Source organism: Gymnogyps californianus, chromosome 4, assembly GCF_018139145.2.
Source record: "Gymnogyps californianus isolate 813 chromosome 4, ASM1813914v2, whole genome shotgun sequence".
Lineage (NCBI taxonomy): Eukaryota > Metazoa > Chordata > Aves > Accipitriformes > Cathartidae > Gymnogyps > Gymnogyps californianus.
The window spans coordinates 26,134,592-26,151,490 of NC_059474.1; the positions used below are offsets into that span (position 1 = coordinate 26,134,592).

At 39.0% G+C, this 16,899-nt stretch overlaps 1 protein-coding gene across 1 annotated transcript in view; it reads right to left on the minus strand.

Annotated features, from left to right (window-relative positions):
* Positions 1–10,661, minus strand: part of RFC1 (replication factor C subunit 1) — a 42,458-nt gene extending 31,797 nt beyond the window's left edge. Inside the window, 4 exon segments of the mRNA XM_050896514.1 lie at positions 365–484; positions 2,545–2,620; positions 4,365–4,493; positions 10,608–10,661. Of these exon segments, the coding sequence (XP_050752471.1) occupies positions 365–484; positions 2,545–2,620; positions 4,365–4,493; positions 10,608–10,610 (328 nt within the window). The 5' untranslated portion in view covers positions 10,611–10,661.
* Positions 10,662–16,899: the final 6,238 nt, after the last annotated feature.

Sequence of the window (16,899 nt, forward strand, 5' to 3'; positions counted from 1 at the left end):
AAGTGTGCTAGTGAGCAGGTTAACTATACTAAAAATACTTCCTTTACTTAACTCCTTCCCCTAAATCTATGGAATACTCTTAAGCAGGGAAGTGTTAGCTCATGAAATTATATTCCTATTTAAATCAACCTAAGCCACTACTCAACAGCACCTCAGTTTTACCCTGCTCCTGACTTTACAATACTTGAGGCTAAACTTCTGAAGTGCTTTTGGTTAGCTTGTTTCAGGAGAACATAATTTGTCTTCCTCGATATTAGGTTTTATGGGTCATATTTAAGAGTAGATCAGTCAAACAATCCATTCCATTTGTAACAAAATCCACCCCACCATAGCTGACCATATAATGATATACTGCTTCCATTACCTGTCTCTGAAATATAAACAACAGGATCCTGCTTTAGAACTTTACCAAGTTTTGAAGTAGCTGCTTTTTTCTCAGATGGCTTCTTGGATTTTTTCGCTGACCGCACCTCCTCTTCTGAATCTGTATTTTGACCACAAATAAATGTAGATTTCCTCCACATACGTACAGGCTTTAAGCAATAGATCATGTAACATCAGTTAACATGTATTCACATATATTCAACTGAGTGAGAAAAAGATATCATATAGAAGGTCAGACCACAGCTTCGTTTTTCTCCATCAGCTAATAGCCTAGCCATCATTTATTCCAGCATATAAATGACGAAATGAAAATTTGGTCAGAACTCAGTCTAGACACTGGTTTTTGTTTACGTAACAAGAAATATTTTGTTACTTATTCCAAGAACTGCTATGCCTGTATAAAAACCTTTCCAAAAAGGAATGCAACTGTCAGAGTACTACAGTAGATTACTAAAAAAAAAAAAAAAATAAAAAAAATTTAAAAACAAAACACAACAGGCTTTTAACAGAGATTCATTTGCCTGATTAAATTTATATGGTATTATATTATGCTGGAGTATTCCACAATACCTATTCCAAACTAACAACAGGCTAAAATAGATCACTGAGGTTGTACTCTGATTTTTCAGGAGAACACTGGTAGACTGCTACTCACCTCACCAACCATTCTCCATATCCCAAAAGTTGTCAAAATGACAAACTTACACCACTGTGGATTATGTATCCCAACATCCAAATGACTAAGCAGGACAAACTGAAGAAGCCAAGACAACTAACAAGCATAAGAGAGGGCTACCCTCCAGAGCCTACCTTTTTCCATGACAAACACTAATATATATTGTAATTATATATTAAAAAAAAAAAAAAGAGCAACTATGGTCAATTGACTTGAGTCCCGTCGTTGTCATCCCCCCGCCAAAAAAGAAAAAAACCAAAGACAAAACCCACATTTTTCCACCTTCAAGAACTTAGAGCACTATTTCTCTTTTCCTCTCCTACTACTAATGGGCTAGGATTTGCAAAATCTCCAGACAATATCAGTACTTTAAATGTAGCAGTTGAGTTATATATTACTTTCATACTCCAACTTTTAATGCAGAAATAGTTCTACTGCTACTCCTCACTGCTAAACAGGAACTGTTTATAGAACAGTTTATCTGAAGATTTGAACACATTTTTCTATATATACTAGCATTATTCTGACAGATGTTTGTGTGATCATTTTTCTTCTGCAAGAGAAGCAATCCTCTATTGTTAAGATTGCTTCTAAAAATTCAAGCTGCAGTCTTCAGTAGGAGTCAAAAATTGTAGAAACTCCTGCAATCTTTTCTACAGTTTCACAACAACTATTCAAGATTCAGAATCCAGTCAGAGGGTTTAAATGACGTAACAGCTCAGAAAGTTTAATTTAAAAGCTTGAAATTTCTAGTTTAATCTAACTTAACAGGCAAGGGTTTGGGGTTTTTTTGTTTGGGGGGGAGGGGTGCTTTTTGTTGTTTGGGGTTTTTTGGTTTTTTTAAGATATAAGTGCTATAAAAGGGGTTTCCCTTACTATAATATTCCAAAGAATATTTTTAGAATGTGATAGCAGTGCTTTAAATTATATTGTGTGTTCCACACTGTAAATTTAAAACTATGGGATGAACATTTACTAGATTTTTTGACAGAGAAAGACACATATGGAAACACAAGTTTGCCTTTTAAAACAATCTCCTATATTACATTCACACAATGCACAGAAATGTGAAATTACAGTATATGATCAGCCTCCTGTACCCAACGTAGCATGTTATTATCCCTAACAAAACAGGAAATCTAAGACTCCCCACAATTTATACACATTTTCATTAAAAAAAAAAGAGTTCTGGAGTTTTGATAGAATTTACTATCTGAACTTTTTTTGGTGGTTTTTTTTTTAACAGATGTTTTGTTAAAAGTTACTTTGCACTGTATATTACATGCATGGCACACATTGCACTCTTATTATTATAAAATATATTTAGTTATCCAGCAGTAATTACTGTGAAAACGGTTTTTAATTGCATTTACTAAAAACACAAACCAACCACAGCTTTCTTTCAATGTACCATTTACCTCATCAACCTTGAATGCTGATGCAAAAGATACAAAGGAACATTCAGAAACAACTGTGAACACTACCTGAATCGTAGATTATTCTTTTTTTCTTGTTTGTCCGCTTTTGTCTGGAATCATCTTCACTGGGTGAATTATTCACCTACAAGTAACAGTCCATTAGTTCAACCAGTGAACAGGTCCTTCCAGCTTTTACTCAGTTATACATTCAAATTTATGAGTTTCAAACAAATTCTAACAGAAATTATTTATTTCCCAATATTACATTTACAAACAGTCTTGTGCTAACTCATGGCGGGGGGGAAGGTGCAGGGCAGAGGACATAAGGAAGAAACTGCAGCAGTAAAGCTAAACGTGCTCCAAGCAAATCATAGACTATTATGTTGAGAGTAAATATTCAAGTTTAATGCCAATTAAAGTAAATCAAACAGATTTTCGAGCACTTCCAACTTTTAATCCAAAAAAGAAATTGCACAGTCCCACCAGAAATAGAGGTCATACAGGCCAATAAGTCACTTATACAGAATTCAGCTTTCACTTTTGGTTCCCTTCTGGATGTGGCTTTGCTATAACCACCAGAATTTGACGCAACTTCAGAGTAAAATATAGCCAATTGAAAAAGGAAAAAAGCATACACAACAGCTGAAGCTAGACTGATTTCCTATTCAGCATGCTGGTTGCTTGCAGCTTCTCCTCTCACCCGTTAAGCAGTGCAACTACCACAAGAGATTGCACCACTGGTTACAGTTGACAAACATGTTCTATCTAGCAGCAGCTAGTATTAAACTGTCTCAAGGAATTTTTTTTTTTTTTTTTTTTTTTAACATTACAAGTTCTAGCTATTTAGAAAACTCACAAGCTGCACAGGTAGGAAGTTTCCTGGGCCTACCAAACTACCAACTATGCTTGTTTTGTAGTCATGCACAGCTGTAAATGCTTCTAAAAATATAATTCTAGATAAACATAACTTCATGTTTTATAATCTACATTCACTTCTAATCTGAAACTTGTCAAATCCTTGATATAATTGGAGAATTGCAAAGTAGAAATAATAGATCACATAAGATAATTGCTATGTCTTTCAGTTCCACTGAATGGTCCTTTATTTTTCACATTGAAATTATACAGCCAACGTATTTTTTTTAAGTAACAACTTACTTCTTGATTGTGATGCTTCACATTAAACATTCTATCCTATTACAAATCCTTCCATTCTCCAAGTGATTTTTAAAGCCCTCTTTAGCCATTCCTTTCTTTTTATACAGTTCGGATGATTAATATGTAAAGTACTCTGAGACTAGAACCCAATCTAATTTTAACCTGTCATTTTGAAGAACTTGGTCTTTGCAACAGGTTTACATAAGTGATCGCATCCAAGAAAGGCAGTGTTAATGTTTCCCCCACAGGTGTTAAAACACCTGGTTAAAAAACTGGTCAGAGGGCACCTACACCACAGACTTTTACCTTCCTTGAAAGCATGACATCTTTATGATATGCCTACATCTACTGTGCATAAGCCCCAATCTTAATTAAATTGAAAATTAAACAAGCAGAGCTACTTAGAGAACTGTGGGCTATAGCTAAAATAACTTCCAATACATCAGATTGTTCCTACATTAGCACCTAACCATAACAACTTCTACCTACCACTCCTTTGCCCTACAACCCAAATATTTTTAAAATTAGCAATCTTCTTCACCACCTACAAAGTTTTGCTGCTAGAATATTAAGTGGTAGTTTCCTCCCATGCCTATAAAAACAACTGACATATAGTCTGGGTTTTGAATATATGAGAAGAACTATGACTTTAAAAAAATGCTAGATACACAAACAATCCCCTATCAGAGTAACCAAGCACTTCAACAAATAAGAAAAGCAAAACTAACCTTAGTCTCCTTTTCCCTTTTCTTCCCACTTGAGGGTCCTTCACCATTTTTAATTTTTTCACTCTTTTTCACAGTCTCACATTCTTGTCGCTTTCCAGGAGGTACAACGCCAAAGAATTTCCGGATATCCTAGTAAAAGGGAAAACAGATTTATAAATTTTTAAATACAGATAGCTCTTAGAAGTTTCACACTACAAAACAGCAATGCACTTAAGTTACTTTCTCAGCAGCTCCATTATAATGTTTGTTGATCTTGAAATTTTGTTTACAATTAAGAAAACAAAGCCCAGCTAGTTAAACATAGCTGCTCAGACACCACACCACCTTTCCTGTCTTTGAATCATGAAAAAAAGTTTTTCTCTCCCTTAGCTGGACATCTTCACCAATACACACTTCAAAAAGAACTTCCACTAGCAATGGAATACAATGACTTAAGACAAATGTATAATTAGAATTCTTTTTTTTTTCCAATTAATCATCACAAACCTAGCCAAAAGTATTTCTATAGTTAAAACAATCAACTCAGCTATGACGTGGCGTCCAACGTAGAAAGACAGAAAAGCACCAAGAGCTAAAAATAGTCAACTAGTGGGACATACTGCATCCTCCACCTTCTCATAACTTTAGGACAGTAACTCTCATCTCACTAAAAAAATGAGCCAGCAAGAAACATATTAAAATTTAAACAAAGAGAAAGAACTTAATACAAAGAGCTCCAAAAGGTCTATTTTGTAACCTTATTTTACTATCTGACCACAGTACAACCATAAAAAGCTTTCTCAATACGTAAAATCAGCAGCTGAAGCTTCAATTTTAAAAAGCACTATTGTACACACAAAACCAAATCTGACTTCTGTTGAAAAAAACAGTATTTCAGTTTTATTAAAAAGAAATTGAGAAAATGTGTACCTGGTTGGTATCACTACCTCCAGTGGTAGCAGCCATTTTAGAGAAAGAAAGTACCTCATATGGCCTAAATATATAGCAGGTAAAGGGTGTGGCTCAGGACTACATGCTACCCAGCTGACAGCTATTCCCCATCATACAGTTCATCAGGGTAGTTTTTGATTATTATAGGGAACTACAAGTAAAGTAGTACATTCTTAAGAAATCTCCATAAAAGTTTGATTGACAAGAAGGGGTGTTTCAGGCTCCTTTTCTCTTACCAGTCAATTCCCTGGCAGTTTGGATTTGGATTATCAGAGCCTACAGGGCTTAAAATCAATGGAATGTGTAATTTGAAAGCATACACAAAACATGGGACATTGTATAGATTTATTCAGTATACTTAGCTTAAAACAATTTTCTAGAATCAGAAGTGTTGTCTCCTGCAAAAATTTAGACTCTTACTGTTTTACCTGCATAATATGGATTCAGCAAACAATGGTAGACTGGGAAGCATTCTTCCTCAATGAGACTTCACACATTGCCATCTATGAAATTTATGCCTTGAGGCATAAATTTTCAACACTGCTATTTTACATGTACTCCTACAATATAAATGCAGCACTAAGCTCTGAAATTTTGACTGCTGATACCTATAGCTAACAGGTTTGAAGAAAGCATCTATTTAAAAAGTCTCAAAGTAGATTTGTGCACTCGATCATTCAATCATTATTACTGACTTCTTTTTAGGCTTAAGGTAACATAGGCAACAGAAAAATTGATTACAAGTCTCATTAAATCTTTTATGTAGTAAAATATTTTAAATACTTACTACAATGCTGCAAAATAAAGTGACTTTAAAGTTTTAATTTTTTATAGTTGTTACTTTTAGGCTTAAAATATTGGGAGAATAATTATAGATCAATAGTAACTCTCCATTCTAGCATTTACTAACTCTATTCATTCTAGCATTTTAACTGAAAACTGTTAACTAGTAAGTGAGCTGCTCTGCAAACACCATATGCAATAATATTAGAATTTTTTTTACAGACTTATACAGGGAAATACCATCATACCCTGGTTTATGAAATACAGACTTAATAAACAAAATGTATGAAATTGACCTGTCTGCCCCAGCTTCTTCCACTATTTTAATATCACAGTTGCTGAACTGCTAAGGCCCAAATTATAACATGTAAATTATTATTTTCCGCCTCATCAGTTCTCATGTTAGCTGTTCATAAATACCTTTAATTCACAAAATGAATGCCATAGCTATAAGCCCTGCTACGTTTAACGTGCTATAAAGAGGACCTAAACTGCCACTTCAAACTTTTAAAAAATATTATCTAATCAGGGTCAACTTTACAAGCTATTTTCCCCCAAATCACTTCATAAACACCTAAAATAAATGGGTGACAGTCAACTGCTACTATCTTTTATAATGCAGGCAGTATTTCATTAGATTAACAGGTCAAATGACAATACACAATTTGTTTTTTTATTCAAAGCAGCATCTTCTACCCATTTATTAAGAAAGCACCATCCCTACAAATACTATTTTTTCTTTGAAAATACTGTGGTGATACAGCAGCTACATATTCCAAAATTGCCTCCCTATTTTAACACAACTTGTTCTATTCTCTTGACAGAAACTGCACTTCAGTCCTCAAGAAACGGCAGTTTTTTCCTTTTCTTTTATTGTTGCATGCTTGTGTTGAGTTTTTCAGAAAATACTGTGAATATTAAAGCACACAAGCCACCTAGAGGTTTCTGAATATAAGTTTGTATTAGGGCAGCAAATTTTAATTTCCCATAGTGACCATCTACTTCTGAGTTACTAAACTACACAGCCCTTAGCTACAAAGGAAAATTGACATCTACCTACAATCTTCTTCAATATTCAGAGTTATAAATCCTCTAATCTTCTTCAGCTATCCTGCTCTTCAGAAGAAAAGGTAACCTTGTTAGCCACTGCTGGACTATAACAGATGGTGAATTCAGAATTGCTTGGGAGAAAAGTATGCCACAGTGCAACAATAAAGTTATCTTTCAGTGAAGCTTTTATCCAAGAATCATAAGAGACAGATTTTTCGTGCCATTTATTAAGAGATGCCAGATAAATCCTTAATTCATTGCATAACTAATTGCAGAAATGAAGCAATGTAAGTATCTATCAGACTGACTCCCATCCGACAAGTTTGAAGACTATTTATAAAGTATTATATAAGCTTAGATCCCAGATAGGATCACTTGCCTCCATTCTGCATTTATCTATTTAACATACTCTGACTGACCACCTTACTGGTATATAATGCCATGCACATATATGAGTTCACCAGGTGGAAAAACTGCGTATGTTTAGCTTTTATCTGTGCTCATTCAAATGAGGAAAGGCGAGTACCAATGTAAGTGGCAAGTTTCCTTCCGGGATGTTCCCTCAAAAACCACAAGAGTCATCAGCCTTGTATATCCTGGGGATACGCTCACCAGCATGGCTGTCCCAGGTGGTCCCCTTGCCCAGAAGGCTAAAATTAAAGAGGCAAGGCTGTATTAGTGTGGCTCCCCATGGCTGCTTCAGCAGCAGCAACAAGACACGTAACTTTGAGCAGTTCCACCTAAGCAAGCAGTGGAACTAAGTAAGAATTTCTGATCACTCTCACTAAATTAGGGGGGTAATTGATGCATAGCATGTGAACAGCCAAAAAAGCTGTGTTTCAGGTGCACTGCTTCCTGCTGGGCTATCTTAGTAATTGTATGATCTCAGTAATGGCTGTGCCATCTAGTTCTTGCCAGTTTTGACTACTGCTTCAAATCCTCCATCTTATGCAATAATAGAAGACCACAGCAATTAATCATGTCAGGTTGCAAGTTTTCTCTTGAAAGATTTGTATCTGTGTTTTACTGAGGAGAATAACATGAATAGAAACTGAAACCTATTTCTTAGGTAGTACAAAGACTGGTTACTCAAAGAGTTTGTCAAGGTGACTTTTAAGACTTTAGTAAATACCCAGCTCAAAAAAGTCAGTTACAAAAGTCATAAACACTCCATACTGTTTTTTTCCTGCATTTCAAAAGCATCCTAACCCAAAGATCAACTACTCCAACACTTTGATGACAGAACCATCTCAACCTAACCATAATAGCCACAGTGTTTTTAGAAGACTAGTGTCCAGTAAGGCAGAACATTTTCCAAAATAACATCATATAATTCAGTTTGCACCTCAAAATACAATATGAGATAGAAAACTGGATTTCACCAGCCTAGCTCAATGACTGCACTAGAAAGTAATGCACCTTATTTCAGGCATGCTGAAGTGTGTCCATGAGGGCCCTGCATCAAAAGAATTATATTTATTTACAGTCTGTCTATTTCAGTGCAAGTTTTGTGCAAACATCAGCTGTGACATCTGGTGTGTCCAGAAAAATTGCACTAACTGAAATCAAATGTATAGTATCACTTCAGTGAAACCAGTAGTACTTGCTTGGATAACTATAATTAATGTTTACTAATAGTGGTAACTGCAGCACAGGTACTATACAGTATCTGTCAAGCAGTATCACAGTTCTAAGCACACACCAGCTGATGCTACAGCTCCAGCCGTAAGAGTGTCTCTCTCAGCTACAGACAACTCAAGTAGCCCCTACTCCCAGTCATTCACTCCCTCAGTTGCACCAGTATAGCTCTCTGCTGGGGAACTGGGTCAGGCCACTAATCTGAGTAAAAAAAATAAATCCCTTCTAGGACAAATCAGTTCATTGTGTAACTCTACATGCATCAGTTCAGCACAGCTGAGAAGATGCTGCAGAACCAACCCAACAGGGGCTACTTATGTTTGGCACTACATGAAAAAAAGTCTGTTTGCAAGGGTATGATATTAAATTCCCATATGCTTGTGCTGTCACTGCACATACAGAACAGGCTACATGGTTACTAACATCACTGTAGTGATGCAGCTGCAGCAGTGATGGTTGTACAGCCTCTTCTCTTCAGCACTGAAAAGGGAATGGGCTGAGGCAACTCATCCTCTCCACAAAATGATGGCTGTCTTCCTCCCTTCTAGGAAAGTGCCAGACATTGCAAGATGTGTGACATTCAGAAGACTACATAGAGGGAGAAAGCCTTTGTCCCAGGAAGGTGGGAGAGGAGGAAGCAAGTCTTCCAGTAAGATCAGTTTTCTAAAGACATGATGGCAGGGGAACAGGAGAGGCAGACTTGTTCTCATACATAAATTTAAAGTCATCAACCACCCCTAACAAACTATGAAAATATCACAGTTTAATAGTTTCAGGATTCTTAGTGCTGGCAGAGCTCTATCACTACTGTGAAAGACTCAGATTGTATCGCCCATCATTGCTGAGCATCAGATCTAAGATATAAACAAGGTTAAACTCTATGGAGAGTCAAAACCAAAGTTGAACCTAACTAGCTTTGAACAGCATTTGTAGTTAAGCCAGTAAAACATCTGCACAGAGACTCCATCTGAGTAGAAGCAAATTTATCTGAGCCAGAGATGAAGAGGCAATACCATCTTATAATGGCTGCCTAAGTGAGCAGCACCTTGGAAAGCACACACACAAACATGTATATATTTATATTTACAAACTCTTTATATCCTACTGAGGGTTGCACCCTTCATTATTTATAAACAAGTGTCTACTTGTAGACTTTTAAGTTCTTTTTTCCCCTCACTTGAATTGTTTTTCTGCAAATACTGCACACCGTCCAATTCGGCAGCAGAAACGCCCTCGTGTATGCTCTTACTGAAATTAAAGGAAGAGTTAAAACTTCGTCAGACTGCGTTTGGAGAGAGAGGTTAGCTCGTCTGCCTTTCCCCCTCCCCCCTCTCCGGTCAAGCCCACGGTCCGCGCCTAATTCACCACCCGGCCTCGGGGGGGGGGGGAAGCTGGAGAGGCTCAGACGCTTCCCCCTCGGGGCAAGGGCACAATCGCGGGCATTTCCCCAGCCAGGGCTTTATTTTCCTGGCACGCGTGGGAAGCCGGACCTCGGCCCCTCAGGGCAGGAGCGGCGGGAAAGCGCGAGCACTCTCGGAGGCGCGGCAGGGCGGGCGGCCTCCCCTCCGCAGCCTCACAACCTCTCCCGCCCAGGCAGATCTCTGCCGCACCGCCACAGCGCAGGGACCTCCGCACCCGGGGCCGCCCTCAGGGGTGAGGACGCCGCCTCGGCTCAGCCCGCGCCGGGCTCCAACGGCCGCGGGGCTGCAGTCACGCGCCGGGGAAGACGCCCATCCGGCCCGCCACCGCCGGGACACTGCGCAACGCTCCCTTCCCTCTCCCACCCCGGGGAGAAACGGCGACGGGAGGGGGAGCCGCAGCCTCCCGGTGCGGCGCGCTCACCATGCTGGCAACGGCGGTTTATCTCGCTAACGGGACGCCTCCGGCTCCATGTCTCCCGCCCCCCCCGCCTTCGCGCCAAGTCCCGCAACCCGGCGCGCGGCGCTGCCGTCACAGCTGCGACGGGCGGGGCGGTGGCCCGGCCCGGCCCGGCCCGGCCCGGCGGGGAGGGGCGGCGGCCGTTGTTGCCCCCCGACCGTTGGTGGTGGCGCAGGGCCCCGCCGCGGGCTGGCGCTGCTGCGTGGGCCTCTGGCTGCCTCCCCTGCTCCCCCCCCCCCCCCGGTCTTGTCCCTTTTTTTTCCCCTCTCCTGCTTTCTGTGCAGGCGTCAAGGGCTGGTCCCCCTGCAGCGGGACGCAGCGCGGGCTTAACCGCTTTTAACCGCTCCGCTGAACCTCGGCAGGAAGCCTGGGCAGCTGCTGCGGGTCCTGGCCTGTTAGTAAAGGGAATGGGTATAGCAGCTCGCGTCAAAATGGTGGGCTTCTAGCTGCTGCAGCTCCACAAGGAATAGTTGTGTCCTCGGTCACCTCCGACAGAGAATGAGAGCTGACGGTCTTAACTGTTTTAACAAGCAAGTGAACAGTGCCAGGCCTCCATGAGATTTTCCTTTTTTTAATGCACTGAGGCAAACGAAGCATCCTAAATATGTGGACAGCTAGTAACACAGCAGTGCAGTCACCATGAGTCAGGTCTGAATCAGCACAGCACATAAAATTATTTCCCTGTGATAAACATGTGTTGGTCCCTTCTTTCCTGGTTGTGCAGGAAGCGTCAGGCTTTGATTCCTCTATGGTGTTTTCTCCCATGCATTAAGGCTTAGGAGAGCTCAGAGTCTACATCTGAGTCCAAGAGAAACTGGAAGGTTATGCTCTTGTCTTCATCCACTGACTGCTTAATTTCTAATCAGTTTCTAATGAAGTCTTGTATGTTTTCTTCCATTTTTTTCCTGTACTTGCTGAGCACTGGGAGGGAATAAACTTGGGCAAACCAGATAAAAACAGTTCCCCTCTCAATCATTACTTGTCTGATGTTTAGATTCTGCCAACCTACTGAATCGCTAATTATTGCTAGTCTTGGAGGAGAATGGGGAGGCCAAACAGAATTTGTGACATTAAAAATATTGCCATTGATTTAGAAAACCACTCATAAAAAAAACCTAAGAGTACAAGCTCAATTTTTACCTGTCTCTCAGTGCAATTTCCAGTGCTATCATTTGTATACCTGCTGTATGCACTTCATTTTCTTTCTTTTTTTTTTTCCAAGAACAAGAGACTGTCTACTTGGTGGCATGGTCAAACTCCAGCAAAGATCATTACATAGAGATAAAAGTCAGATCTTTTTGTCCAATCTGAGAAAACATGAATGTTAATGATACCTATTACCATTCCTGTTTAATTCTTTAAATTGGACTTCAAGTAATTGTAAGACCCTGTTTGTATAGAAATTGCTAGTGTTCTTTTATGAACAAGCATGGTCAGGCGGACTTTTATATTTTCAGCATTAGCATAGCTTGTGAATTTGGATTCTGCATAAGAAACACATGACAGAGCGAGCAAGTAAATGCAGACCCACAGCACAGGCTGTGCTTTTCAGCCTGTTTTGCAAGTTATTCCATATGCACTCAACTATAATGGCTATGTAAACAAAACTGGTATCACTTTAGAAAAACATCTCTAGCAATATGTTTGTATTTATGTATTTAATTCTCATTATGTAATTTTTAAAGCTGTGTGTATTCCTGATGCCAGAACTAAAGAGTAGTTAAAATGGCTGACATTCGTAAGAGCCAGACAAACTGTTTAAATAATGCTAAAAGAATTATTGCAGGTGGTTATCTTTATTTGTAGTTGATAAAGCTACCTAGAATAACATCCAGCAGAGCAGTATCTGCTTGTGGGCTTGTGACATGTTCATGTTTCTTGGAAGGCAAGAGTTTAACCCTTTATGAAGAGATCAGACTGAATACCTGGAATGACTATAATTCATTCCTGGATATGGTGGGGAGACAGAGGATACCTATGTTTCTACATGCATGGCTATGAAACCACTGGAAGTGGGAAAAACCTTGCTCTGCCACAGGAAACAAAACTGAATACTCATTGTATTATGATGCACTTTGCAAGATAAATGAAGGCAATCTCCATTTTGAGTCTATCATGATGTCATGGGTCGTCTTTTAAAGGCACATTACCCAACTAAAAGTACAGCTTTTTAAAAAGTAGCTAAAGTACACTCAATGTCATCACTCTGTTTACAACTAAGACAAATAATTTAAAAAATTAGACTTGTTTTGTACCTTTCTGAAAATCACAGATTATTTGGCTTTTTATGTTGTTTTTTTCCAAAATACATGAAAAAAGTGAGATATTGACTCCTGAGCTTGAGTTTTTTTCCCCTATTGAACAAAACCAGTCCGGCTGTTGTTATTATTAGTGAAGACTTTGTCTTCCTTACTGAGAGGAGGTTGTTTATAAGAAAAATACATTTTCTTATATTGAGAAATAAAAAACAGTCTATTTTCTTTTTGTTAATATTTTCTTGTTTATTTCATTTTCAAATTTTTGTATATTAATATGTTGATACAATTTTGGGATTGAAATCAACTTTTATTGCAACTTTTGAAGCAATGTTTTATTTACTGCTATACAAAATTTGTATTTTGAATTGTTTGAAAGTTAATTGAAGTATAAGACAGATACTTGTAACTTAACATACTTTTGAAGTCCCTAAGGCAGTGTTTCTCATGTGTTTTAGGGGACAATGCACTTTGATCATTTAAGAAATCTTTGTAATGGAACAGAGAAGTTCTGAGCTTCATATGTGTCCAAAGGACCTGTGAGGTTAGGAATTGCCCTAAAGAAATACAGTATGGTAATGCTGAGATGATTAGGAAAACACAACAAAAATATGTTTCCTGAAATTGAAATTTCAGGTTAAATTCTGTATTTTTTCATAGCATTAATAGACATTAAAATACTCATTTCCTAGATGGTAGGCTCTATTTTGGAGGAATCCTGTAGGGAAGATTTTGCTTACTAGAGTCTCTAGTAAAGAAAATCAAATTTCTCTCACATTGTAGAAACAGGAATTAGCATTTTGTTGCAGACAAAAAATTCCAAAAATTCTTTGTAAATCTGTGGTCTAGTTTCTATTTACGTTAGGCTTTCTATAGTATCCATCACAATTATGTGTCTTTAGAAAAGACTTGATCCCATCTCAAACAGTTTTTGCTGTATAAGGTAAAGGTATAAGGTAAAGATAAGTGTTTGATTTGCGTCACACTGTTGACTGCAATTACATAAGTTGTGCTTTTTTGAGCACCTAGCACTAGTAGATCTGAGCAGCTGATGTTAATGTAAACATTACACTTTTTCTAAGTAAGTGACCTTTGTCTTTAGGTCTTTTCTCTCTCTCCATTTGCATATCTAGGCAGAATGAATGTGCCTTAACTCGGATACTCAGCCTAACATTGCATACATTCAAAACTCTACTCCTTTCGACTAATGTGTTTGGCATTTCTGCAGATCAAACCCCAGGTTTTCAAGCCAAGCCCCTAAAACAAGGAGAATACATATTCAATGGTCAAGTGAAAAGTTGTTTTCATAATTTGAATCACTTGCCTTGGCAGGGGCAAAGATAGAAAAGGAAATTTGATAGCAAAGAATTGAACTGAATAATCATTAGGCTTCCCAGCTACTGTAACAGTAATGGCAAGGGCCCTGGAGACCTCAGCCTCTCCCAGCCTTGATTCATTCTGAAACCAGATTCATTAAGTGCATGGCCAGAGGCAGGAAATCCCACTGTGCGGCATCACGCTGGCGTCCATGTACAGCATCAGGGTTGCAGCCTGTACTGCCTCTGCCACTTGAGCTAGTGGAGTGATTGATTCCTTCCTCTTCCCCTCTCTTTGCACCCTCACTTCTCGACAGCCCCCGATCACATCTCACTCGTTTGTGCTAATTGTTTTCCAAATTAACAGTCACAGTGTTTCCTTTCCCCAATTCTCTGCTCAGCTAATCAAAACCTTCCAAATTCAAATCACTATATGACTCTCATCAGTTAAATTGCTTCCTCTTTAACTTTATCAAGTAACATTATAGCCCAAGCAGTTAAATATGACAAAGCAGTAAGAAACTAGATTCAGAGGCTTGAAACATTGAAACATTTTCAGACCTTGATTATAGCATGCTCCCAGTCATATCAATAATGAGGAAAGAAATACAGTTCATAACTTTGTCCAGATCAAGCATCTGGGAGCACAAGTCTCCGCTGCACCTTTCACATCTCATTCAGATGCAACACATTGTCTGCAAAAAGGTGCCAGTGGTACTAACTCTGCTGTAGTTAGTGGGGAGAAGCCTATTGTCTTTACCTTGCCAATACATTGCCGTGGTATTACAGAGCTGTCGTGGGTGTTTTGAACTCAAGCATCTTGTAATCATGGTACCTAACTGCTTTGGAAGTATAGTGGCATCCATAACGACTTGTATTTGGGTTTTCTTTCATAAAGTACGATACATACAATCAAAGCTTTTAAATGTTAAAATAGAAAGATTATGTTCATGCAGTGACTATCCAAACTAGCATTTTAAAATGCTATTCCATAGAATAAAAAGGGAACATGTCAGTATATACTGTAGACCAACTTGGTGCAGTCCCTGTCTTCTCCTCTCTTTCCCAAGCTGCCTTTGGTAGGATCTTGGCTGAGAAGTGCAGATCAGTTGCTTCAGGTAGCTGAGGGAGTGCTGAGTTTGTTATGTGGGGGAGACTCGTGTTAGATGTATGGCTACCCCACCAGCAGGGATCTGCAGTGCAGAAGATGTCAGTGGGAGCTTTCTTCTTCATCTGTGGTGAAACTGTTTCTTGTAAAGGCGCTGCAGAGAAATGCTTACAAACATGCACTGAGGTTTTGTTGTTTATTGTAAAAACAAACAAATAAGTAAAATGTCTTCCACCTTCTATTGATTAATCAGCTTTATTGTTAAACTAAAGGTATGTCTCAATGGCATTATGCAATGCTGCAAGCATGCTCTCACAGGTAGCAGGAGCAGTACAGTGGCAGTAGCCCAGCAGTCCATCTGGACTTTCATGTCCTACGTGCCAGCAGGGCAAATTCATCCAAGCAGAGTGCTATACTTAGGTGATAAGTTGTTCCTATGTTCAGATTTCAGTGTGTATCTTTCTTGCATGTAAAGTTACTTCACGCTGCTATCTTGTTCCAAAAATTTCTTCAGCAACTGTGGTCTACATGTGGATACAGTTTATATTACTGTACCTCAAGAAAAGCAAAAATATCAGGCATCAGTCCTACTGTATTGAGTAAATTGACTGTATCTCAACACATGTAGTTTTGCTGCAATCTGAAATATGTTAAAAGATTAAATTATACTGCATAACTGCTCTGTAAGATATCCGCTGTACTGATGCCCCAGCTATGTATACCAAGATTGTTAAATTAATCAATACTGAATTAGCATCTTTTGGGGCTAATTATTTTTGCTACTTGTGTTTATTTGAAGAAATCCAGGGAAATTGCTTAAGGACTGGAACAGACCCCTGTTAATCTTGTACTGCTGCTGTACGTAGAGCTGTGCAGCAGACTTTTATATAGGATAGAAAAACAATTGCATGTGTTTGAAAGAAATACCGACTTACTTTGCGTTTTTATATAGTTAGTGGGATGTGCGTATATCTCTTGTCCACAACAAAATTTCCCACGAGTCCAGGGAGAATTTTTCAGCAGAAGGAGGATGTTTGAGCAGGGCAGGACTGAGGAATGATGCACTGCCCTTCCAGCCATCCAATTACACAGATGGGATAAATCACCTTTTAATTGGAGACTGTGTAGTCTGAGTTATATTTCTGCCAAGTTTCCTCGAAATACAGCTGCACGAAGAATAAAGAATGTGATAGCTCCTTAGCACCCTCTGTCACCTATATTCTCCCACTCGAATGACCGAGCTTTAAATAATGATAAATCAGTTACTAGCGTTTGTATTGTTCAGGCAACCTATTTTCCTGCAGTAAGAAGCCAGCTAGGTGTCTCAGTGGTCATACAGAGGCCACCTCCCTAAAAATTACGCTGTTCTCTGACCTGTTCTAGGTCTCACAGTTCAGGCTAATCATTGACAGGGCTTTTACGATCACAAGCTTTTAGTGAAGCTTTGATAAGACACTCCAGCAGTTCGTGGCAAATGAAGACAGTCTGCACAGTGGGGACTGCAGCGAATGAATGGATTTTTTTCAGCGTCAGTGCAAGAAATCTGACTTTTAACACTGGCGCTATAAACCAGCATA